The sequence below is a fragment of the Ornithodoros turicata genome, chromosome 10 (genome assembly GCF_037126465.1).
Source record: "Ornithodoros turicata isolate Travis chromosome 10, ASM3712646v1, whole genome shotgun sequence".
Classification (NCBI taxonomy): Eukaryota; Metazoa; Arthropoda; class Arachnida; order Ixodida; family Argasidae; genus Ornithodoros; species Ornithodoros turicata.
This window is the reverse complement of record NC_088210.1, coordinates 7389579-7416221: the sequence shown is the minus strand read 5'-3', so window position 1 is coordinate 7416221 and position 26643 is coordinate 7389579. Positions and strand designations below refer to the sequence as shown.

The 26643-nt window shown below is 47.0% G+C and overlaps 1 protein-coding gene and 2 non-coding genes across 4 annotated transcripts in view; 2 read left to right on the top strand and 1 right to left on the bottom strand.

Annotated features, from left to right (window-relative positions):
* The first annotated feature begins 1454 nt into the window (after positions 1-1454).
* The window catches only part of LOC135370395 (phospholipid scramblase 2-like), a 60803-nt gene continuing 35614 nt past the window's right edge, over positions 1455-26643 (top strand). Inside the window, exons 1-4 of one of the 2 annotated variants that reach the window (XM_064604136.1) lie at positions 1455-1562; positions 7850-7927; positions 16210-16233; positions 22730-22795. In XM_064604136.1, the coding sequence (XP_064460206.1) occupies positions 1529-1562; positions 7850-7927; positions 16210-16233; positions 22730-22795 (202 nt within the window). In that variant the 5' untranslated portion in view covers positions 1455-1528. The remainder of the gene's footprint in view (positions 1563-7849; positions 7928-16209; positions 16234-22729; positions 22796-26643) is intronic. The other variant, XM_064604137.1, reaches the window with a different exon arrangement.
* Trnas-gga (transfer RNA serine (anticodon GGA)) lies at positions 5564-5635 on the bottom strand. Its single transcript has one exon. It is a non-coding gene; the product is annotated as a tRNA-Ser (tRNA).
* On the top strand, positions 5850-5921 carry Trnas-gga (transfer RNA serine (anticodon GGA)). The gene has a single exon. It is a non-coding gene; the product is annotated as a tRNA-Ser (tRNA).

Genomic DNA, 26643 nt, shown 5'->3' with positions numbered 1-26643 from the left:
GGAAACTGTTCTTCCCGCAGAGAAACTAATATGCCACAAATTTTTCCGGACGAAATCGCTCCACTCTGCGAGGAGCGCGCGCTGGAAATGTCTCTTCCGCGTTCCTCCTCTCCCGCGCATATTTCCCTGCGGATGGTGTAACTGTACGGACCGCTCTTCATTTCCCCGTTACGTCACCGGTGTTGCACAATGGCAAGTAATGCCGCGAGCTCGCGCTGTGGCTGCCGCTACTGCCGAAATCTGCCGATCGCGCGAAAGCTGCTGTCATGGAGATTTCCACTCCCGATGAACGCATACGCGGGATCCTACGGCGCATGCTCCTGGCGGGATTCCTCGGCTCGGCAACACGTCACGATGACGTGTTGCTGAGCCGGCTGTGGTCGCGTCAAGTTACCCGTTGTGTCTCCGCTCGGCAGCTCGTCACGGCGCGGCGCCAGGTGTCCTCCCTTCGCCGCTCCGTTTAAATTCGCTCCCGAGAAATCCGCTCGCGCGACGAAAGTAAAATTTCGGTTCTAGACTCAGAAAAATGTCTTCTTTCGAACGAAACGAAGAAAAAATCGTTTCATAGTCCCTTTAAGGACGATGGCTTGCCTGTAAGGTCAGAGAACAGAGGTTCACAAATAGACTGGCAGCACATCAGAATGAGCAACACCACATCCTAAACACGATCATGCACTGGCATTACAAAGAGCACGAAGTACTTACGAACGCGTGCGACTCGTAATAGAAGAAAACGTTTGTCAGGCATTAGAGCGTGAAAAACAAAGCGTGAGTAATGCTTAGGCTGCAGCTGCAGTGAAATGCACCAGTGCTTGCTTACGCTAGATCCACAGTAATGCAGTTAGTTCCTCACGTGATACGAAGCGACGACCGCAGACTCGAACGTTGTCGAGATTCTTCAAGTCTTTTCTGTTTATTCGGGCAAGCCAGAGGAGGCTATGGTCCATAGCCTCCTATATAGGCTATGTTCCGACGTTTCTCCGACAGAAGCTTCGCGCCATGACACTGACGCGTAATCACTTTGGGCAAACAGTACAGTCCAACGCTTCCTGTGCTGCTCATCCTCTGAGTGGATTTGCTTCTACTTCGGCAACCGAAAATTGCACAACTAGGCATGATTGCTGGAAACACGAAACGCACACACACCATAAACAACCAGACGACGCTGAACGGTGGTACACAGCAATGGCGGTATCCCAGGACATAGCCTCCTATATACAGTATATCAGATCAGTATATAGGAGGCTATGCCCAGGAGTCCCGGTAATGACGTCAGTGCAAACGATTTCTTGAATTCAATGAGCTTTTCGGAAAAGTCTAGCGGGACCATTTCTAGCAGTGTAGCCAACCATTTCGAATATGTCGGACACCGACTTCTGTCTGTTTATACTGTTTATAAACAGGACGGAATGTAAAAGACAAAAAGAAAGAAGTTACCGCGCCGTCATTTAAGTGGCTTGTGGCCACTGAGTGGAAGAAGAAAAAGGTCCGGGAAACTTTGCCGCCTGTGCACCGAAGTAAAGGGAAAATGGCGTGTGCAAAAAAGTGTGCAATTACAAGTGGTAAGTTAAGCAAAATACATCACTTATTGAAGTGTCGAAGAAGCACGCGGGGTTATCATGTCCCACCCGTAAAATACTTGTTGTTGTCGTTCTATTCTATGGTAGAAATAAGAACTGACGCCTTCGTAGTCGTCATTAAGCGACTGCGCCATTGTACCCTATAATTTATTTCATTTCTACCTCAACGAGCAACTCAGTGGCAGTTGGTTCCAAGCAGCCGCGGGACGCCTGGGAAGTCAAGTGTTAGGGAAGTCACATTTATCATATTGCCGATATTTCGTAGGCGTGGCCAATATACTATTTTTCCCAGTGTCTCGTTGCCTTTCATTCCAAGTTAGAACGTGCGGTATTCGTCCAATGTGTGCACACATACATACAAGAATCCGCGGACATATGGGGTTTGCTCCGTCGTAGCCAGAAGTAGTCCCGTCTTGCAGTCAGATATGACGGTGTTTATTGGCATCATGTCTTATGACTTTTGAAACATAACTTATTGCACATGATAGAAAGTAATTGTTCTGGGACTGGGACGCAGAAACGGACAAACACAACACAAGCCTCAACTTGCCTGCCGACCGGTAAACGAGAAATGTGTGGTTTAAATCACGCTGAACGTCTGGGTTTTCGATGACTTCCATACTTCACATAAATTACTGATTTAGGCGACTTACGGGCTGTGTGAAACGCTGAACGATCTTTTCTCGCATTCATTTGAAATAAAACATGTTTCCGAGTCATTTGCCGATATTTTACTTTAGGCGTCCAAGCGGTTTTCTCGGAAGCACATTCAAACGGTGTAGCCAACGCAAACCACCCAGCCGGAATAGCTCGAGCTTTCGTGAGGCTGCCATTGCTGATACAAGTCATGATACACGTCACGCTGATACAGACGTGATGTCACACACAGCGGTCGCGGACGTCATTGAGATTCCCACTGCATTAGTTAGCGGCGAAAATCTTGCAGAGTAGGTGGTGTTCCTCTGCATGAGTCTTGGATGGTGATGGTGGTGGAATGGTGTTGGTCTTCAGGGTCTTGGATGGTGGTGGAATGTGCTGACGGGCACATGTGCGTGGCCTCAAGCTTGGGCGGTGCCGGTGGTGCCGGTAGAACTGAGGGACGGGTGCTGCAGGCGCGTGTCCACCACCGTCGTTGTCCACGGCCCGCTACAATCTTACGACTGTACGTGACCGCGGGGCAGCGTTTGATTTTTGCCAAGTTGTCTTGGTAGCGTGTCTTTGCTGTTGCTCCTCATACTCAAGGAATTACTTTGTCAACGAGTGGTTAGACTGGCTTCTTTTTGCTTTCTTCCTCCTACGGCTGTGTCCAGCGTTATTTCTCAATGTTTAGCTGCCCTGGCTATAACGCAAGCTGTTGCTCTCAGGCGTCCGTCGGTTCGTTCAAAGATGACCAGGGACGTAATGTTGTTCGCCGGCGGGCAAGTGCGCAGGAAAGGTGACTACTTGACCTTCTGGGATCGCTAAGCTTATTTGAGCAACCCCGTTGTATTGAAAAATTTTCCTGGGGTTACCCTAAGACCCTAGGGTCCTGAGGTGTTATGGGACATCTGGGGCAACCCTAAGGTCTGGGGTTACCCTAGGGTCCGGGGTAGCCTTTGTGTCTGGGGCTGCCCTAAAGTCAGGGGTAGCTCAAAGGCCTGGGAAGCCTTAAGGTACAGTCGTAGGAACGCATACAAACACTATAAATAGCAGCACCAAGTAACCTCAGTCAACACTTATCTTTCCTAACACGCACAGCCGCAATGCACAAGTTGACACGGGGCACGCAATCGCAATGTCCGAACAATGAACAGCAATACAAAAAAAAAAAAAAACACTGCTTAAAGCACTTTGTGATCTGTTCCTCTGCGTTTCCTTCCCTTTGGAAGTCTTGCTTCCTTGTCCAACTTGTCTTTTTTGCTTAAAATACCAGAACATATCAGCAATACGTGTATCCCGATCACCAAGAAGCAAGTGCTTGAACCATTATTCATGGCGCCTGCTGCTTTGTAAGACCTTTAAGACAGACCTTAAAGGCCTTAAAGCAACGCGCCTGTAAGAAACAGCCGCAAAATATATAACATGCCCATTGTATCTCGGTGCATTCCATCTTGACTCCTCTGTCTCGAGCAGCGCCAAGGTTACCTGCAAACAGGCATATGTGGTATGTGGCAAACAGGAATGTGTGGTACAGCCCAAGACATATACGTACGATATGTGACGTGCCTCAAACGATTAAAATACTGAAGGCGAAGGAGCGATTGCTTTCAAATTCGAGGCCGACGACTTCACGCTTTGACGTCTGAATGATCTTCTGTCGATTCGCAAAGACTCTTTTTGAGACCACTTTTTGAGAACGATACTTCCATGCAAAGACGACAATACAGAGCTATCACAGCGCTGCAGCCACACATGAATAATTACTTAACGTTCCAGATCACGCGAAGCAAGAATGTCAAGTTTAACTTGGCATAGACAAGAATGTCAAGTTTAACTTGACTTAAAAAAATACGACAACACCGGACGAGATCAGGGCAATCAACTGCAAACTTTCCGAGCGCGACAAGCCAAAAACCGGTGTTTCGGGAGCAAAAGGAATACAGCGCAATTGTTCATGGCATGGGAGACGAAGGAAGCTCACCTCCCTGTTCGAGAGAGGAATGGAAGGTTGACTGACGCATCTGTCCAGTGAGCTCCGACTCCCTGGCACATGCGTTGTATTTTATAAAGTCGAAGTGTGGCAATGGACCATTTTCATATTCGCGTCGCCCCTGGCGGCAGAATGTCGAACGTCGTGTCTTTCCCGCCAATAATGGTGACGCTTTACGAACTGGCACGTACGTTGCGTGGGAAAGTAGAAAGAGAAGATTGGAAGAAGAATGCAGAGAGAGTGAAAGCGCATTGTACTCATTACCAGACCTCAAACGTCCGCGTAACCTTGAAACCGATTATCTCCCCACAATGAACATGACAGTCGGGCAGGTGGGTCCATGGCGATTTTTTTCCGCTCAAAGATGGCGGACTCAAGGGCATGCGCATACGCGTTGTCGGAAATGGTCCATTTTTAAGGCGAAACTCAGTACTCACAGTTGCACGCGTCAACATGACGTGCGGTGTAGGAAGGTCGAGTAACCGCGTCTCCGAAGATATGTAATGAATAAAATAAAAAACCGCTGTTCCTTCATGAATGCTTTGCGGACATTCTACCGTAGGAATTTTTGTTCTGAAAACGGCTACGATATCAGGTCAACGAAGGGGACAGATGTTTTTATTGGAACAACTTCCTAGCCTTTATAACTAAAACGTTAATTAACGATTTTTAGGTAATTAGTCATTTGACGGTTGAGCAACATATGGCCAGGAACGTCCGCCGGCCCAGAGATGATAGAAGTGAAAAGAGCATGTCTATTGCCTTTATAGTTGTTTAATGAAAAATCTGTATAAGGAAAAGACACCCTGTGTACTATTACGAATATACGGATTATACTCCGTTATGAACATCCCCATGCCGCTGACGTTTTCATAATATTACGAGCGACTTAACAAGGACAGAGAGGAGACGTTGACTTGCACTTGTACCATCGTCATCACGTACCGACGAGCCCAAATTGTAGACGAAGTGTACCGCCAATGGTATATTGCATCAGGTCGAGACTAGCTCCCCCTTGAAGCAATGTGTACATGGCTAGTTTGGACAGTTGAGTGAAGGTCCTATAAAGTGTTTACAAGCGTTACTACCACGTATATATATATATATATAGGTAAGTGGACAAATTTCCGCTTGTAGAAACATCAGGAACGAAGTGGATGCCATCACCCAGTTTTCAGTGAGAACCCTTCTGAGCTCAGCTTACAAACAGGCCCGGTAACAGAATATTGCAGGCCTCAGCAGGGATGAGTCCTGCCCAAGATCTCTTCTCACGTCTCCTGGTACTAGCAACCGTCGAGTCTCATATCGTGCGAGACCCTGAGGAAACGAATGCAAACAACTCAGGGAAAAGAGGTGCTGACGCCAGGAATCGAACCTGGGTCTTCTGATTTCCGGTCAGATATGCTAACCGCTACACCACACCAGCACGCCGTTTCCCTTGAGCCATTGAGTGCCTCAAGTACGGGGGGGACGGACAACCAACCACGCTATTCCCATTCTCTCTTACATCTTTCTCACTCACTCTCTCATTCAGACAGAGAGATGAGACAGAGAAAGATGTAAGAGAGAATGGGAATAGCGTGGTTGGTTGTCCGTCCCCCCCGTACTTGAGGCACTCAATGGCTCAAGGGAAACGGCGTGCTGGTGTGGTGTAGCGGTTAGCATATCTGACCGGAAATCAGAAGACCCAGGTTCGATTCCTGGCGTCAGCACCTCTTTTCCCTGAGTTGTTTGCATTCGTTAATTTCTGGGCGTTTGAGGCTTACTTGTCTGTGTCGTCCCTAATTTTTGGTCTGCCTCGGCCAAATCTCGTTGTTTACCCTGAGGAAGCCCGTGCTTCGGGGCTTCATCTCGGTGTTCCCTTCCCCTTTTGCCGACCCTGTTTATAAAGGAACTACCAACAGAAGGGAAACTTCAATTCTGACACCGAAAGGCAGGGGAACGTTTCCGGCACTTTTCTGATCACTTTCCCAACGTATGGAAAATGCCATGCTACTACTTCGTTCAAAGGTTTATACGCTCATTCAAATGGGCCTGGTGACCACACCAATAAAATTATCTACGTCGCCAAGTTTCACTTTAAAAAAATTAAATACATCTTTAAAAGCTAACTTTAAGTGATATAAAAGGCTGGATACGCTGAAGAGTTTGTCAGGAATGTGGTGCACAGGCTACGAAACGGTGGAAAAACACAGGAAGATCAACAACAGAAGAACAACGAATGATAAGTTGGGTTCCCTATATTGGTGATGTTACAGACATGATGAGGAATATAGCAATGGGGCATGGGGTAAATACGCACGAGGGAAGATGCGACAATTTAATGTAATTTAGTTTAATGCAATTTAAATATCGTGTAATTTAGAAACTCATTTCTTTTTTGCATATTGCCTAGTGTTTCCAACCAAATCTTTGTTTCCTGGGATATTTCCAGCAAAAGCAGAAGCGCACTCAAAAGCGAGCGACCAGTGACGCAAAACACTGGCAGTGCCTTGTTTGCAAAGGAGGATGGAGGGAAATAGCACAGAGCTCTGTCTGGTTTTATTGCACATCATGTGGGTGGTGTGATCAAGAGGGTTGTGAAGGTGCTTGGATTGCAAAAAAACTAATTTGTATAGTTCATTAGCATGGCGTATGTCCTCTTGCCCCCACCCGATGTCTCGCCTCGCCCAGAGGGTTGGGAAAAATGAGACAACCTACTTTTTTTTTTCTGTGTTGATTTTAAAACCGGCAACATCTATTCTGGTTTACAGATCAGAAGCTCTAAGCTCTAGACCTCCCGGAATGTGCCTATGAATAGTTTTTTTTTCTTTTTTAGCGCAAAAAATATAAATTCCATATTCAATTGCAAATTTAATTTCCGTCTTGCCCAATCTTACCGTACATAGTTTGGGTGTACCTTCCTTTCACGACAGAATATTGCGTTCTAGCTTTGCACTACAGTGAACCCTCGTTATTATGACCATGGTCGTTCCCGAAAATTTTGGTCATAATGCGGAATTGTCATATTGACGAGGGGATTTGCAGAGGTTTCACTGCATTGTTCCCGAGGAGTATGGTCGTAAAGTGCGTATGTCAGATTATCGGGGGTCATATTAACGAGGGTTCACTGTATATCACTGAGCAAGACACATATCCCACATTGACACCCTCAGATGTAGCACTGGGAACGAGGTTTAGACGGAAGCGCAACTGATGCAGCAACGGTTATTTTGTTTGCCGCAAGGCTTCTGCCGTGGCGCACCGACCTACGACTTCGCCGTCTGTTACTCTAACCAATCTAACCTCATTCAGAAATTTACAAATAACATCGTAATTCATTACTAGCGTACGCACGACTTCCGGTTAGCCTCGTTCCCTCGAGTGGGGTTCGGTGTGGGAACTGTGCTTTTCCGCTATTCCACTGCTATTACCACTTCTATTACCACTATTACCACTGCGTTCGTTCATCGCTGCATGTGCCCTAAAGATCCACACACTTTCTGTTCCAGTAACAGGTTTATTTTACCTCAGAGACAGTGTTCTGTCTTCAATATATATCATAAAATGCATTATTTTGGGAGTTGGCGCCATCATTAGATTTTCCGGTCGTCATTAATTCAGATGTCTCTCTCATTTATTCTTGATATTTATATTTTAGAGCCTCGCATGATACAACGACAGACTGACCTTAACGATCTAACACAAGCGAAGGAAGTGAAAATCATCCTGGTCGAAGGTGAGCGGAACTTGTAAATCCATTCGCGCAATTCAAGAATATCTCGTAGGTGAACAATATTAGATCAATATCAAGTTGTACGAAAACGAAGATGTTGTTGGACATTAGTGTACCTGAACAATAACTCCCAGTGTATTGGGTGGAGCCACCTTTGCAAAATGGTGCCGCCAGGTCGTCATATTTAGGCCCGCTCTCGCAATGCGTGAATTAAATGTTCCGACGTCACCGACTTTTTTCAAACCCCCTTTACAACTTACTTCCTCAGTTCAAAAGTGTATTTCCTCCTTCGTCAACGCCGTGCGGGCTGCGCGTGTCGTCTTGAACATAGGAGAAATATATGTAGTAGACGACGTGGTTGTCTTCACGCTGTACACAGGGCGTCGGTATCGAGACACCCTATTGAACGCAGGACGTAAGAGCCCCGCCAAAGGATTGCCGTTGACAACTGCCGGGAGAAATAAACGGGATGGGCTACTTTTAAAATTTTACTTTTAAATGTATACTAAAAGTATGAATCCGCAAGCGCTGGCGAACGCTGAGGGCCAGGTTATACGTAATCCGATGGGAAACTAAAAGGAACCCAATCCGCTCCGTTGTCATACAAGCGTCTCCACAATTTCATGTATTTCCTCCCGTCTCAAATATTGCCTCAGTACTGAAGTGGTAGTCTTTGTCTTTTGTTCATGTCCTCCTGTGAAATGGCTTCTGCGGAAGTGTCACTCCAGGGTTAGAATCACACTGTAGGATTGTCAGGATGGTACTGTAATAATTCCAGTTTTATCGGAACGTGGAATGAAATATAAAATGGCGACAACGTTCCTACGAATGGAAGAGCCGTGGGTACAGCTTGGGACAAAAGTTTACGGAACACGGCACCTGCGTATTTCTTCATCGGAGCGCTTCCCTGCTGGCTATCACGAAGCGATCGAATAGGAAACAGGTGGCAGGCTATTCTATCCATCTCTCAGTGTGTATGTCCACTCCTTTTTGCTGTTAGGTTGTCGCTCCATTGGAGAAATGCGATACCCCGGTGTTCCGTAAATTTTGTCCCAAGCTGTACCACTGTGCTTGTTTTCTTTCCACCTCACTGGTTTCTGCCCTTCTGCCCTTTCCACCCACGACAAGTACACTGTTAAAACAGAACTTCACCACATAGCACGCTCCTAGCCACTCATATCATTCCGAATGATATCATTCTGTGTCCTTATTTGCTGAAAATGGGAGGAGGCGCCTATCTGGGACACATTATGCTTGTCCCAGATAGCTCCCCCTCCTGTCTTGAACGAATAATGACACAGAATGATATCATTCGGTGTGGTGGTGGGCTAAGAACGTGCTATGTGGTGAAGGTCTGTTTTAACAGTGTGCCTGCCCACAGAACGACGACAGACGTATATGAAGACAACATGACTGCGCCGCTGCCGAAGCCGTTGGCAAGAGACCGACCTGTGAAACAAGCCGCTGAACCGATCGTTAATATTCTAATTAACGAATTAGGAAGCGCCCTTCCTCACACTGCAAAATAAACGTTATGCGTGCGAAATTTATGCTCCAGATCTAGAGGCGGACCAAAACCAGTCGCCGGAACCTCCCATAGCCGTAATGGCCAGGAAAAATGGCGGGCTCTCAAACCATGTGTCCTGCAGGAGCCATTCGCAGCACTTCCCTGCTCGCAATCGCGTGCATCACGGGGCGCATGCGCAGACCCACCGCCTTTCCTAACCTCCTCGTCCTTCTCTCCTCGGGTTTCTGGTTTGCTCTCGCGCCGCCGACTTCGAGAATTTTCTTTCCGCGCTTGCTAGTAACGTCGGAACATGTTAGTTATAGTTCATGTTATAGCTCGATCATGGATCCAATGAAGGCGCGATTCATGAATCACGGTTTATTTTCAATTTCAATTTGTTTCTCTTACCAGTGAGAAGAAGAGCAAGAACCATCTGACTTGACAAGGGCTCTTCTACCATTTACATTGCGCAGTCGAAACAGGAGTAACACAGTGGCATACTTATTATACGTTATGTGTACGAAGACTGGTTGACCAAACTGAAAAAGTTAACATACATTGGTTACATTTCTACGAAGTAAAGTTAACAGCCTGGTAATATCAACTACATACGTAGAAAAATATGACAGTGTTCCTGTTTAGTGAAATACATTGCTGCAGCCGTTGGAGATCGAACGATCTCGAACGTGTGCCCAAGGCCTGCGATTATATAGTCAGCTTTTTTTTCTTATTGTAAGAGTTAGACGATGAGAAAGTTGTAATGGGAGGTTTCCAAAATAATTAATGCAGCGACAGTGCGTTAGATTTATACGTGCTTTGTTGTGCAACTGCTTACGGCCGCGCACCGACTGCGCGGATCCACCACCCACTCATACTACTATATCGACCCCTATCCATATCTCTTCACGCCTATCCACCCCTAAGTATCACTAACTATTAGTGTTACTATCACTCTCACTTATCATCAATTACCACCAATCACTATCACTACTCTCTAATTACAACTAGTGACTATTACTAATCACTGTCGTCGTCACTGCTAATCATTCATTACTTATCACTACTTATCCCTTTCCTTTCTTTTTCTTAATAAACATATCCCCCCCACTACTTATCACTATCGCCACTACACTGCCACTATCTACAAGCCATCACCTACTACACCTACTAAATACACTCATGTTCAAAAATTTGGGATAATTGTGAAAAACAAGAAAATGACAGGCCCTGATCAACAAATTTTCGTGAGAAGTACACAACGTCTATTCTTGAATGACTAAGGGCCAAGTTTTGTTCGAGCAGCCTGATTGCGGTGCTAGGAGGACGAGATAAGGTCATGTAGTACCTAGAGGCTTATCAAAGAAGAACCCAGTGATGGGGAAGAAAGTTCGCGTTGTGCATTTTGGCGAGGTAACAGTGTTGTTCCTTTGAAATCAGTATCCAGCGAACTCATTTGATGACGTTATGCTGGGAAGAGTCATCGGCAGACTCGGGGCTCGCCAAACCCAGATGGCAGTATACCAGTATTCCAGGAGGAAGTTATATGCGACAGTATACCATGCATCTTTCTCCCATATGAAGTGATATGAGAGCAAAGTGTGTGCCGTATGGCATCGTATGGGGCAGCAATAGTAATTGGGTGTTTACGTCGCGAGACAACTGAGATCATGAGCGAGGCAGCAATAGTACACATAAGGTACGTTCGATTAGGTCTGCACTGCCTGAACCAGTTCCGGTGGTGCTGCACTTGCCCGTTCGCTTCGCCAGTGCAGCCGAGCGCCCCCTGCACCGTGTCGTTGGTTTCAAACTAGTGCACGATAAGTGTAGCCCTAGTGTAAGGAAACTCTGCACTCTCGCAGGAGTCAGTTTAACGGTAGTGCAGAGTAATGGCGGCAATGGCAGCAGACGACACAAGGCAAATAATAGTTAACGCAAATTCTCGAACGTATCCTGAGAGAGTCGGAAGAGACGATTGAATTCGAAGTCGAAATAACGATTCACTACAGTTTCGGTGTACACAGTTCCTGTCAGTTCGCAGAAGATTCAACACTATCACGGTAACCAGGTCGTCGAATTCTTCGTCCTCGCTGTCAGAATCCACAAGTTCCGTGGCTGTTTGCACAATTGTTGAACAGTTCATTTTGTTCGAAATTAAAAAGCAGCAATGCACATGTGGTTGAAATGCCACACGCGTTCTTACAATCCGTAGCGGTGTTCAGAATCACGGAGAGCAGAAGGCCTGCACTAGCGCTGCACTTCGATATTCGTTTCGCGGCGGCACTAGGGTTGCACCGTTGAACTGGAGCTGGCCTAGTGCTGCGCCAGTTCAGAATTGGCCCTGCACCGCCCGGAACTGGTTGAGGGCCAGTTCTCACTTGGCGACGTCCGGCGCGGCGTCGTGAGCGGGCGGCGGAAATAGACGCGCATTTCCGGAGTCGGGAGAGGAGAGACGTCGAGCCAAAAGAACTGCCATGCCGAACTTCTTTCGGGATGTCGGTGAGAACTGCTGAGAACGACAGCTGGTGACCAATTAGGTGACACAGAAAGGCCACGCCTCCTCATTTTTCGTCTGCTTTGCACGACGGAATGCCACTGTGGTGGGAACATGAAAATCGTGCGCGCTGATGGGGCGGCGGAAATGCGCCTCTACTTCCGACGCCCGCTCACGACGCCGCGTCGGGCGTCGCCAAGTGAGAACTGGCCCTCAGGGAGTGCAGGCCTGATCGAACGTACCTACAGAGGGCCGTACGATCCACATATAGAATTGTGTGGCGACATAGGAGCCACACGACACATATTTCGGAAAGTTGGCTCTGCTGCATAATTATAATTACAATTGCGCCAAACTCACTTTTGGCGTGGGCCATTTAACTGCGTCACGCCAGATTATGAAACTCACTGCTATGCTCCTGTGTTACGGACAGAAGGGCAACGGACAAACGGAACGATGCGGAAATAAGACACGCTCACAACTACACCTGACACGCGTGACTATAGGGCCAGGCTGCATCGTGTCACGTTTTTCTGAAAATGCAATTAGTTGTGCCCTAACGTGGATTTATCCTGCTCTCTAACGTGTTCCCATACACAACGTATGGATGCTTCAGGTATTTGTCTGGGCTACGCGGATATTTGCTCAGGCCTCTTCGGGATCCTTGGCCCTTTATGCAGCACTGAATCTTTCTATACTCACGACGCTGTCGCTCGACTGGGTTCCGGCTCTAATATGTCGCCCTAAAATGTTCCTAATGGTTTGCTGCGACGGATTCCCTATTCTTCCCCCTTCATGTGTTCGCCCAAGGCTTGTGACAAATTCTAAGGGAAGTCGAGATATTTGGAAATTCAGGGTCCTCCGTCAACACTTCCGATACATTCGTGGCCCCATCCTTCCCGTCCCTTTCGTCAGATCGACGCCAAAATTAGCATCGGAGTAGGTCTCGAGTCGCCCTACGACTGGCCAAATCACTCCATGGGGTCTGTCTTTAGCGGTTCGGAGGTTAGGAAGAAGACGCGTTCGTAACGCTGTTTTTTTTATTACTTTATGACCCTTTTCCTCAAGAAAGCTCGCGTCCGAGGGTGTTGATTTTTTTTGGTAACCTACTTGTGTCGACGTAGCGAACATGGCAAAATTTGTCACAAATCTGTAATATTAGAAATTCTCGAATTACTAATTTCCGCGTTTGCACCCTTCCCAATACGTGTGGTGGACAGCCCCCTTTTCTTTGTCTCTAAAACCGCTCCTATATTGCAGCTACATAGTTTTGGAGGCGTGTCTTAAACTTTTTTTAGGCTTGTCTGGGTTATGACGCCCGGAAGTGCTTCCCGCTCTTCAGCGCCGCAACTCACTTACTCAACGTCCTGTTTACTCGAAAGTCCGAGTGCGCTTGCTCCGTTCTTTGCACTACAACTTTCCAAGTCGCACCACCGTCTATTTCCCGTTATTACGATGTTTTCCCGAAATTCCTGACGCAAACCCCCTTACACGACATTTGTCCCTGTTTCTAGGTACGAATCCCTTGGAGGGTCTAAGCGTCCTTTTAATGAGTTCCTGCACCAATTTAACCTTTCCTGCACCGCACGACAGCAGTACGTAATCATTGGAATGCTGACTGATGATCCGCATTGCTACATTCTTTGCCGATTTCGGCTGTTTAACATTTGCATTAGGGTCATAGTAAACACTAAACACTGTACTAACTTATTCGTTTGAAGCAATCAAATGTACGCATTGTTGAAGAGCCACTGCAGCAGTAAACCCAACGATTCACCCCGACCCCGCAACACTCCCTAACAACCCCCCGGAACCTTGCGCGAGTGCGCAAGATTGCGTGACAAACATGTAAATACACCCCCTTGCAGAACCCAACAGCCCCCAAGGAGGAAATTGTGGGTAAACCACTGTAAACCGTTGGGCTGGTAAAAGTCACTTCATTGTCAATGCAAATAAGACTATGGCTATGACAGTATGAGTCTCCTTTCGATCTTTTCGGCGAAACCACGTAGAAGTTGTCAGTCGTTCAAATTCTCGTAGTGTATTTCTCTAGTGGCTTACCCGAGGCAGCCGTGCGCAAACAAACCAAAATATTCCCGGCGCTTAAATGTTCAAAAACCCAGTTCAAAGTTCATTTCCCACGTCATAGTGTACTGCAGTTGCACTTGTTAAGTGCATTGCAGTAGTATAGGTGATCAATTTTGCAGATTGAAAACATGGAATGCGCATGCACACACACACACAAAAAAAAGACTGCGGAACGCTGGTGGGGCACAAGGTTCCTATTTTTGAAACTACCCTCAAAATTAACTGCTACTCAGCTACCCTGTGGCAAAATCGCTATCTTGCCCTGGCCCCACGTCACGGGAAACATCATCATGAGGAAGTTAACGATGAAAGATGAAAGTCACTGAAAAGGTTAGCCAGCTGTAGGACTCGACCCCACATCTTCTGGATTACTGGTCCAGAGCTCTACCAATTGAGCTACGCTAACACGCCTTCTCAGCGACTTCCAGGGTGCGTCATCTGAAGGGACAAACCAGTCACTCTCTCTCACTCATCCTCCTTTCACTCTTACATTTTTGCACACTCATACACACATTCATACGACAAGGATCGACGCAAGCGGCAAATGTTGAACATGAGAGAACTGATGTTCTGAGGCTGGAACAACATAGAAGGGACAATTATATACAAGGCCTCAAGTTGCCTAAGAAATTAACGATGAAAGATGAAAGTCACTGAAAAGGTTAGCCAGCTGTAGGACTCGAACCCACATCTTCTGGATTACCGGTCCAGGGCTCTACCAATTGAGCTAAGCTAATAGGTAACAGGTAATTCAGAAGATGTGGGTTCGAGTCCTACAGCTGGCTAGCCTTTTCAGTGACTCTAATCTTTCATCGTTAATTTCTTAGGCAACTTGAGGCCTTGTATGTAATTTTCCCTTCTATGTTGTTCCAGCCTCAGAACATCAGTTCTATCATGAGGTCGCGTAACCGTGATTGTCGGCTGTCTTTGCGCTGGCCCACAATTCCTTGTCGGCACCGAATCATATTGATCGTCAAGTGAACATATTTTGCTTATGTAAGTTGCACGGTGCTTTGTTATTTGATGTAGTTTGTTTTTGCGTATGCTCATTGCATGACGTCATCTGTGAGCCCCTGCGCCGACGTTACTACATCGTTATCAGTGTCGAGCACTACAATGTCACATGGACAAGCCAACCTGCTTAACTGCAAGAATATTGGATAAAACTTATTGATATACAGTCAACCCTCGATTTATGAACACCCTCGGTTCCCCGAAAAATCGTTCATAAATCGAGGGATTCATAAATCGAAAATTCCGTTAAGTGAATACTATCGAGCAAATGGAACAGTATTTCCGAGTTGATATTGTGTTTATAATGCAATATATTGTGTAATTTTGCTTTGGACCATGCCTTCTGCTGTATCAGTCTCACAAAACACATATGTTAGCGCATTCACACTCTGTTTATTATGCAATACTAAATAGTTTAATTTTGCTTTGGACCATGCCTTCCGCTGTGTCAATTGAGGTCAGGAACATTTATGCAAAAACCCGTTTGTTGTTCGGATTTCGAGGGGTTAAGAACCCAGGGTGCAATACCTCGAAAACGTTTTGTCTGTTCAGGCGTCATTCATAAGACCACGAATAATCCCTTTGAAGGTTTTTGTTGGCCTCAGAAGGATCCGTTCATAAATTGAGGGCAAAAACGCTGGGCAACTCCTAGTTGGTTCCCAGAAATTCCATTCATTATTCGGATATCGAGGTTCATAAAACGAGGGAAAAATGCATGTAAAAAGTTTGGTTCCTCGTGCTAGTGTTCATAAAACGAGGGAATTCATAAATCGAAGGTTCATAAATCGAGGGTTGACTGTATATCGAAAGACGTTTCAAAACGACACACAGAAACAATACCCGCTGCTTACAAACTGTTCGCGGGTGCCGCCATCTTTATGGTCACGCGATTGACGACGTTTGCGCTGACGTAAAGCCAGGACCTGTCCAGAATGCATTGCGTTCTCCTGGCGCGCTATCACCCACGGAACCGTAATCTGGGAGGTATTTCCTATGCTAAGGAAGAATGTGTGTAGCTCCTTTCCCCCTTCCACATTGCTACTGACAAAATTGCTACGTGTGACAAAATGGCATAAAGTGCTCGTGATTTGATTGACAAAATGCATGTATCATCTTTCCGAATGTTGGTGCTCATACCAGCTAGTTGTGCGTAGCCATGAATACCAATATAATTCCCGTTTACAGGTGCCCATGACACCGTAGCAAGTGGCAAGTATTTTTATTTCCTTATTTACTACTGAGTATCTTCGTTGTTTCTACTTGGATTCCCCACAACATACTTGAATTCTTAATGGGAATGTACTACACAAATGTTCTTAATGTGCAGTACGATGCGAACAATTGGAAATGTACTGAGAAATGTACCTGAAGGACGCTTGAAGTACGTGTTATTTCAAGTGCTGTCCATCAGTGATCTTGGGAGTTCTATATACAGGGTGTGTGCAGAAAAACATGACCCGCATTTTTACATGTAACTCGTTGTCTACTTAGCCGAGGAACTTCCGGTGGCGCACGACGGCGTATTTATGCGTGCGAAAGCTATAAAAAAATCCTGGAAGCCATACTCAGTGTAAAAAAATAAACAGAGCGCGAAAACATGGGCTTCCATGCATTAGAATAGGGCGGTCATGACAGTGCATGGTAGTGCATTGCGGTCTCATGACAGTTATGTACAGGCACCGCTAGGGGTACTGCCGATGAGCATCCATGTGAGACATCGTTTCGATTTATGCACCGATAGCTCCCCTAGCGGTACTTGAACACAACTCTCCTACGTGCACCATGTTGCCCTTTCACATACACCCTGTTGTCCACCATGTTGCCCTATTCTGATGCACGGAAGCCGACGTTTTCGTTGTTCCGTTTATTTTTTAAGCTGAGTGTGGCTTCCACAATTTTTCTACAGATTTCGCACGCATAAATGCGCCATCGTGCGCCACCGGAAGTTCGTTAGTTAGGTAGACAACAAGCTATGGGCCTAAATGCGGGTCACGTTTTTCTGCACACACCCTGTATAGCACGTTAGGTGTGAAAATTTCATGCCTGTTTGACATCTTCAACGGGCTTTGTCACATTAATCCCCGAAGGGTATGATGGCCTGCAACTCCCTTTTCTCTGGCTCTGTACGTTATCGTATCCCATTCGTAGCGTATCCCAGGGAAATCATGTGTCTGGGTAGAACGAACAGCTTATTAGCCACGCAGAAGACTGATGTGACTACAGAATACCTGTAAGCAATCCGCTTGTTACTGGCGTTCCCTGTTGTGCGTGCGTGAGAGCGAAGCAATGGCAGGACTGCGTGTGTGAGTGAACGTTTTGGCGCGTTCGCCGATGAGTGCGGCCTGTGTGGCATTGTTTGTAACCTTTTGGATCATTAAACCTCAACTCCTTTCTACAGCGTGAGTGGAGAGCGTTTAATATCAAGTTTTTTACAGTTAACACACCTCATATTTAACACAGGGTAGACCAGAGGAAAGGGTGTGGATGAAGACAACCGTTAGTAACGAACCCGATGCGCTTTGCTATTTTTCCAACTCTATATGAGCATGGCAGTTATAAAAACACACAGACATTTTATGAACACTGATGGATGACGCATACGATGAAACTAACCCAGGCGAAATTTTTTTGAACTGGTACGAGTTGAACTGCGTCATCGCACAGGGACCAGTTCAACTGGTCCCAGATCAACTGGTACCAGTTGGGACAACTGGTCCCTGTTCGATAACACAGTTCATCCAGTCCCAGGTGCAACTGGTCCCAGTTGAGACTGGGACCATTTAGAAACCAGTTGGGCGTACTGGTACCAGTTCGATCAACTGGTACAAGTTGGCCCAACTGGTTTCTAGCCGGTCGCAGTCTCGCCTGGAACTGGTTGCAAACCTCATTGTTGGATCTGGGACCGGTTGAAGTGGCTTCACTTAGAGTGGCCTGTTCGGACAGAGGTTAGCTTGTATGTAACCGGTGCCCCTTTGCAGGATCGCAGTTCCCCGCAACGGCTCCGATACATATACAAGTTTTCCGAATAATACAATACAAGTCCAAATAATACAAGTTTTATTTGTAGTTAAACATTACACATATTCTAATGGACATGTAGCGTAACTATAACGTAATTAAATTATAGCAGTAGATGAACTACAAAGTTACATGGAATAGATAATACTTCATGGTTGATTGGTCCCTTGCTTGACTGCCTTGTGGACATCTTGAATCATTCAACAAAATATTTGAGATGTTCTTAATAGCACACGATGGATCGATATTTTTCTTTGAGCCCCAGCAGCTTAAGGCTTCAAGAAAGTTGAAAAGGCACAAGTGATAATGCATTCAATTGCAACATGTAATTGTAGTGTGCATGGACAGTCAGTTAATTTGAGCAGTCGTGGCCGCGGAAAGTATGCTAATCTCTCAACATTTCCGTTGTGCAGTAATTGGACCTTTCAACTAAGAGATTGGCCGGCTTTGGGGGGCAATGAGTACTACTCTGGCGCGCTACGCTAGTTCGACAACATCCGTGGTGTGAAGGGTCTAAAACACGAGAATGAACGGAAAAAAAGCAAAAACAAAAACATGAATGAAAAAAGTTGCTGGCAACGTTAACATAAACCGGATGTTACTCGTAAAACGGCATGCACTTGCAGATGCCACGAATGTGACGTGGAACAGAGAGAAGAGGTTCTAGTTGAAGTAATATTTCTAAATGGTGCACAAGGGAAAAGCACTTAAGCACAGTACTCACGATAAAGCGGTCTCCACAGTTGTAGTCGAGCTGTAATCCTATAACACCCACCCGCCCGGCCGCTGGCTCTCATTGTACTGTCGCACTGTCGTAACTTGCAGACAACTCCTTTAGATTACAAAATCAACGCCTATGTCACACATCACGCTAAGAACATAACGGGCAAAAATCGCTGTACAAGCACGCTGCTAAGCAAGCGGCCGTTGCACAGTAAACGCATCATTCATCGCGGGAGCAGGAACGCACAAAGTACAAATATAAGACTTCCAAAATAACTTTTGTTAACAGGAACTTTACCAAAAATTTAAATATGATTATTACTACTAATAAAGTCACTTTCCGATCGTTTTATAACTTCGTCTTGCAGTCTTCATATTAACCTGTCCTGGCACTGAAACCGAAAATTCCTCCCAAATATGTAAACTGGTCCAGTTCGAACTGGCACCACCTCACTTCCAGTTGCTTCCAGTCCAGCTTGAACTGGCACCAGTTCACTTTCCAGTTGCCACCTGCCCAGCTTGAACTGGTTGCACACAGTGCCCACTTGCCACCAGTCCAGCTTGAACTGGTACCAGTTTACTTTCCAGTTACCTCCAACCCAGCTTGAACTGGTACCTGTTCACTTCCCAGTTGCTACCAGTCCAGCTCGAACTGGTACCACAAAGTGCCCAGTTGCCACCAGTTTGGTACCAGTTGGTTCCAGTTGACCACCAGTTGGTGCGAACTGGGAACGAGCTGGTACCAGTTGACTTCCCAGCTCAAATTTTCGCCTGGGAATGGAAGTAACTTCTACCAAGTAGCAATTTGAGCGTGGAAGGGGCTATCTCTACCAGCGCTATCTTTTCACCTGCACTGATCGGTTTACAAGATGGCCTGAGGCCATACTACTACTCGACATCATAGCCGATATAGTTGTATCCGCCCGTCTGACGAGCTGCTGGATGTTCGGCTTCGACGGCCCTCAACAATTACCTCCGACCGAGGCCGACAATTTGATTCGCACCTTTTCAACGAGCTCTGTCATCGTTACGGCTCCCATATCATATTCCGACGACGAGCTTGCCACCCAGTAGCTCACGGCATTGCAGAGTGGTTCCGCAGATACCTCGAGGCCGCCTTGTGTGCCACGGGCCCTTCGGTATGGTCGACAGTCTCTCCCTTGTCTACTGGCCATACGCTTCGCAATCAAACAAGACCTCCGCTGCTCTTCCGCCGAGTTCGTGTACGGAGCGACCCTTAGATTGCCTGGGGCTTTCTTGACACCCATTACCACACCGGGCGTGCCCGACTCCACATCTCGACGGACTCCGCTCCGCGCTCCTGGACGTCGCTGCAACTCTTATCCGCATGGGCTTCCGCCGCACAGTTCTCCACAGCCCGGACCTAGACTCCCCAGCTCACGTATTGGTTCGTCACGACTCCGTCCGCCGCGCGCTCCAACATCGTTACGACGGACCGTCCCTTGTACTTGACCATGTCGCCAAATGCTTCCGTATCCGCCTCCCACATTGATCTGAGAATGTCTCTTTGGACCGCCTTAAACCAGCCGCAGACGGCACCAGGGGCGGATTTAAGAGGGGGCGGGGAAGGGGCGGTCGCCCCCCCCCATACGGTCGTGTTCCCTATGTAAAAACCCTGTCTCCTGGACGATGCTGCGCCGCAAAGCACGAAATTTCCTTAAGACCGCCCCCCCCCCCATGACAGACCCTTAAATCCGCCCCTGGACGGCACTGGTTCGCCTACCCCAGACCCTCCACATCCTGGTACTCCCCCTCACCCGCGACCCACCCCGCCTGTTCATCGTGTACGCTGGAAGACGCTAGAGTCACTGAATGCTTATTTAGTGACTCCCCCTAGAAGACGCCACTCCTTCAACCTCCCATCAGATCGACATCCGTCCATCTGCCAGTGCCTTGGATGGAGGGGATCTCATATAGCACCATTGTCATGCTCAGCATCTGCCTGACAGAAAGATACGAGCACGAATATTCCGAGCGAGTGCTCAGTTATTAAAAGATGACTTTCGACCGGCAAGGCTGTCGTTTGTTTCCTTGTAGCGCATCTACAGATTGTATATACAAGGCCGGCCACAAGGCGACTACAATAAGGCGGCTATTTTCATAAGTTTGTCAGTCATCTTGCACAGCGCTATATGTCGACGCCCTGCACACTGTTGCCCACCCTGGAACCCGCGCGACTCAAAAGCTTCTCCAAACTCGCAATATTTGGCCTCACATGAACCGGACGCACCTTGTACACTGTTAAAACAGAACTTCACCACATAGCACGCTCCTAACCAACCACCATACCGAATGATATAATTCTGTGCATGATGTGTTCAAATCAGGGGGAGGAGCCTATCTGGGACAAGCATAATGTGTCCCAGATAGGCGCCTCCTCCCATTTTCAGCAAATAAGGACACAGAATGATATCATTCGGAATGATGGTTGGCTAGGAGCGTGCTATGTGGTGAAGTTCTGTTTTAACAGTGTAGAGCGCGTTTTGAAACTGCCCTGCATTTGCGATCTAATCGATTTCTATCAACCTTCTAATATTGCAGAAGGTGAGAGAGATATCAAAATGTCCCTGAACTAACTGTAGAAGTAAAACATTCAAAACTCAGTTAAGCCCAAGCAAAACAGGGCCAATTGTCGTGTGTAGCAGTTGACGAAGCCGCACGCCCATGTATGTGACACCGTAGCCCGAGCTTACCCTGCTTTGGAGCAGAGCAGAGAAGCGTTGTTACCTGGGTTAACCGTGGCTATTTTCCCCCGCAGACAGGGGTGGGCAGTAACCCTATTTTATCGTATTGTAATGCTGACACATAATATTCCACAAAGCCGTACTATAATACAAATACATTTTGAAAACGCGTATTATAATACATAATATTAATACTGTATTATAATACATTATCGTAATAAAGAAATATATAACTTTTCGAAAAGCCAGGGGCGTCCGCAACATTTGCCTGTTGTATGAAACAGCAGATGCATTACCGATTCTTTGGCTTTAATAACATTTTCTGAAAAATTCAATCTTTTGAGTCAGTGGTGGATCGAGGGTGGTGGTTGGACGATTGCCACCCACCCCAAAAAAAGTCAGTTTATACATGACATCCCCTCCCAGGGTTGGGGGGGGGGGAGGCGAAAATTTCCCTCATGCCAGAAGTATAGTAGCAGGCCCTGGTGCACCCATTTACCATGGACACAGAGCTAGTAACACTTATGACTGTTCCCTTCTTTCCCGTAAATTTTATGACCAGAGAGGGAACACTGAGTAGTCTCCAGAGGAGTAGGTGTTCAAACAGCGGATGACCTATAATGTGTGGTGTGCTGACCCGCCTGACTGAATTATCACCGTGCTGATAGCGCATAACGAGTGAACGAGCACGTCAAAGTCCGAAAAGTGTTACTGGAGTATTATAATACTTGTAATAGGCGTTTTTGCGTAGTATAATACATAATACAGATGTTTTTCTGAAGTCTGTATTATAATACATAACACAAATAGAAAATGTGTTACAGTAATACATTGTAATACACGTCCAGCCCTGCCGCAGAGCTATAACATGATTTCCACTACTCTGGCTATTTTGTCGCCCGCTTAGAGTAACTCCGAGTTGTCAGACTTGCATAAGATGAGTCGACATAATATGCCGCACGTTTCTGCGCGTAAAAACGTCATCGTGTTGGCCTCTACCCAAGGAGGTAGCTCAGTCAGGGGTGGATCTAGGATTTTTCCGAGTGTGTGTGTGTGTGGGGGGGGGGGGGGAGGGGGTCCGCTATGGACAAATGCCAGGTGCATGCTGGGATTGGTCCATTGAACCATGTTCAAGTCTGAAATTGAGGGGGCGTCCGGACCCCGCCCCCTCCCTAGATCCGCGCCTGAGCTCAGTGATACATTTCTCTCAAGACAAACGCGGAAAGAAATAGATATGATGAAGTCGTTTCTTCATGCAGAACGTTCAGCGTGGAGATTCATCGTGCAGGACTCCAGGAACAATGACTTGTTCACCGTGTACAAAGGTGTGTGTAACATTTACCCGTGTGCATCCACGTCAGAGAAATCACCTGGGAATCGTATCGTTTAATCAGAAGTACCGTATTTTCACGCGTATTAGCCGCGGCTTATGCGCGATTTTTTTTTTTCTCACGGGCGCCCTGCGGCTTATCCACCGGTGCGGGTTATCTGATGACTATTTTTTCCTGGTATTTTCCCCATACGCCGATTTTAACGAAAGGGCCGACAGTGTCTCTGGAACAGCACTGCCCTGCCGATGCACCAACAGTGCGTAACAGGGACGGGTCCACATTCGAGTAGATTGATCTTCCTGGTGCATTCCCCCAAAGTGGTGACAGTGATTCACGTCTTCTGGAAGATCACCCGACAAGGGCACAATCCCATCTTGGTAGAACTACAGAACTGACCTCCTCTGTTGTACACTGTGCCGATCCCGGACCACAGGGTTTATGGCCTTCTCTATGGTCTCCTTTGTCGCACAAATCAGTCGTCTCGTATTGCCCGCGGCTTATCTGCGGGTGCGGCTTATCTGCCAGAAAATTTTCAAAGCGTCCCAAAAAACGCGTCCTGCGGCTTATCTGCAGTGCGGCTTATACGCTTGAAATTACGGTAATGCTTTTCCTCGGAGGAAAACTGTTGCATTCTAATGACACGAAGTTTGTATTCTAAAGACCAAGGAACTGCCCACGAAGGAAGGACACACAGGAGCGACCATTTTGAACCGATCTCCGTGGGGCCCCTGTGGCGGTCGCGCGCGTGTCAAAACCGCCATTAGACTTCCTGTGCACCACGTGATCCTCCCTAAAGTTTCGGTTGTAGTGTTGCTGCACCACTTCGTTGCTCGCGCTGCTTTCCGTGCTTTTATGCTTTTTCAAGGCCATTTACTGTGAAAATGTGAACACCATTACGGGAACGGTGTTATCGACACGGGTTACGGGTATTGTTTCGGGTGTGTTGTGTTCTTGCCTCGGTTGCGGCTGTCCTTCAGCGGAAATCAGCTATGTCACGTGAATGACGTTTCATTCGTAAGTACGTACTTGATCCGTTTGGTGCCCCTGTGTGTGTGTGTGTGTCATCTTGAATCGTTAGTTTGCAAACTGGCGCTGTGCTGCAGATTCCTTTGATTTCCTCCATTGTCCTACAAGTTTGATTATAGCATGTAGCTCAAGTAGTATGGTTTGATTATAGCATTCTTTACTACTTGAGCAAGAAACACACGAAACGTGGTCACAGCACCCCACAAACGTCGCTGCCACGCGATATTTCTAGTCCTGCGCACTTGTCCTGCAGACCGTTACTGGTCTTCTAATAGAAGAGCAGACAAGAGTAAACCACCGAACCGAACCCACGGGACTTAAACTTCAAGCAAAAACTACTACTACTTCGAAGTAAGAGTGTTACTGAGATTGTCACACAAGATGTAGTATATACACTACGATCCTTTATATTGTAGAGGAGGTGGCGTCCCTCTACATGAGTCCTGACCGGCGATGATGGAATGCCCCAGCGGGCAGATGGTCGTGGCCTCACGCTAGGACGGTGCCGGTAGAACTGGATGGCAAGCGCAGTGGCGCGCGCCAGCAGAGGCACGTCTTATCGTCTTCCACGGGCCGCCACAATATCATCAAATTATATGGGGGGGGGGGGGGGGGTACGTACAGATTTTTACATAGGGGGTACATAGATTTACAAATCTATGTTTCCTACTGTGTTGAAATGGGGTCGTTTATATCTGAGAGCCACAGTGAAACACAGGCAGCCAAGGACAGACTTTTTGTGCCCTCGAGAAACTTGACAATATTTCGTAGGGGTTCTGGGTGCTCCCTAAATTTCCAGAACACAGAGATCAAGGCTGCGATTAAACAAGTGGTAGGAGAAATCCGAGTCAGCTGCATGTGTAAACAGTCCGCGCTTGGATTTGCTTCAGTCCGATCGAGATACGTTACCTCAAAAAGGACGCACTGTCACACTCAGGGTGAAAGAGAATGAGGAGTGAGAGAATATATACAACTTTTTTTTTCTTGTCTGTGATTCTGTTGGATAAATTGTCATTTGTTTAGCGGCATGTGTGTGTATATTCCAGAGTCTGCTAATAAACATATCAGTTGAGAGCTATTAGATGTGCTGTAGCTGTCTCAATGTGTCCTTGGCTACTTGTGTTTCCCTATGGCCACGTTTGCAATTACAAAAAAAAAAAAAAAAAAGAAAGGAGAGACCATAGAACAACACGAAAAGAGCGACCCGTAAGGGCCTGTTCTAGGGCTCACATGGAGGCAATGCAATGAGGTAACATGTTCCATTCATGAACTGTACATGGCAGTACACAGCACAATTGCAATCAATTATTCAGAGTTTTCTTGGAATATTTTATCTTTTGCAGCTTTGATTGTCAAGCTAATTAGTTTAGCTTTATGTGGTTCCCCTTGTCGTGAAGCTCAAGCGAATAACGCTCTTGCTTGGTAGCGAAGAAAGTTTATTGCTCGTGCTACGCAAACATATCCTCTGCGCTCGATCGCGCCACCGAGTCAGCATGCCGTCGGGTCTGAGCATACTAACACCACAACTTCCTTTTCTTTTTTTTCTTGTTACAAACTCAAAAGGCATAACAACCCAAAGTTACTGCACAGGAAACCCAGCATAAAAGAGTAATATCCCATACTGAGAACCCGTATCTCTGGGGCGGGCTGATCACGCGTGTGTACCGGGATACCTTTATATATATATATCCCTTATCCTATCCGTTTCCCGATCGGGTTGTGTGGTGCAAGAGGGACTGGATCAACCGCTGTGCTCTGCGTGATATAGGGGCTCTCGTTGACTATTAGAGTCTCGCGTGGTGCCATGTGTAGAAATGGGTGCACTCCAATACAGGTCCTCGTCTGAGCTGTGTGTGTGTGGGGGGGGGGGGGGGGGCTATCGTCGCTACACGTACGACGCACAGGCTGCAGGCGAGCCCATCGTATGAGGCTCATATTTGTCCGGACCTAGTAGGACCTAGATTTGTCTGCAACGGCCACCTCCACAGTACCCTCCTTTTTTAGTGCTTGACTGGTATAGTCATAGGTTGTCGCCTTTCTTCAAGGGACACTGGGCACGAGGAGGCACGTCTACGGTCATAATCTCTGTTCTGCTCCATTTTCTTTTTTTCATCCCGACGGTCCCACTGGGCAGCACTTGGCAGGAACAGTTTAGGTGCAACAGGGATTCTGCTTCGCAGACATCGCCCCACCAAGAGTTCCGCGGAGCTGAGTCCTGAGGGTCCTCGTGTATTCCGGTAGTTAAGTACAGCAAGGTAGGGGTCTTCAGACGTACGTATCAAACGTTTAACGGTTTCAACTGTTGACACTCTCAGCCTCTCTGTTGGCTTGAGGAAATCGAGGACTGGACGTCGAACGCTTGAATTCGTAATCTTCGCTGAACTTCTGAAAATCTCGTGATCTGAACTGGGGCCCGTTGTCAGTCCTAACCTCTCGCGGAATCCCGTGTCTGGCAAAAATGCTTTTGAAGCACTCGACCGCCTTTGGAGCAGGGTGTCGAACCGAACCCGAACCCGAACCGAAAACCGTACCCGAACCGTTAATTTTGCCGGAACCGTACCCGAACCCGAACCGAAATTTTCATGACACTGTTGAACCCGAACCGGAGCAGAGCCGTAAAAAATAATAGCGGTAACCGGTTCGCAACAAAACGGTTCGGACATAAAAGAAGTCAGCATAAGAGTTCCTCTCAATCCCAGAACGAAGACACATTGGTATCACCATCACACGTCCACATCATGAATTTCGGAAATTATCACCTAGCAGACAAACGAGGACGTATAGTAAGTGTACTCTCAGCGTCTTTTTAACACGCT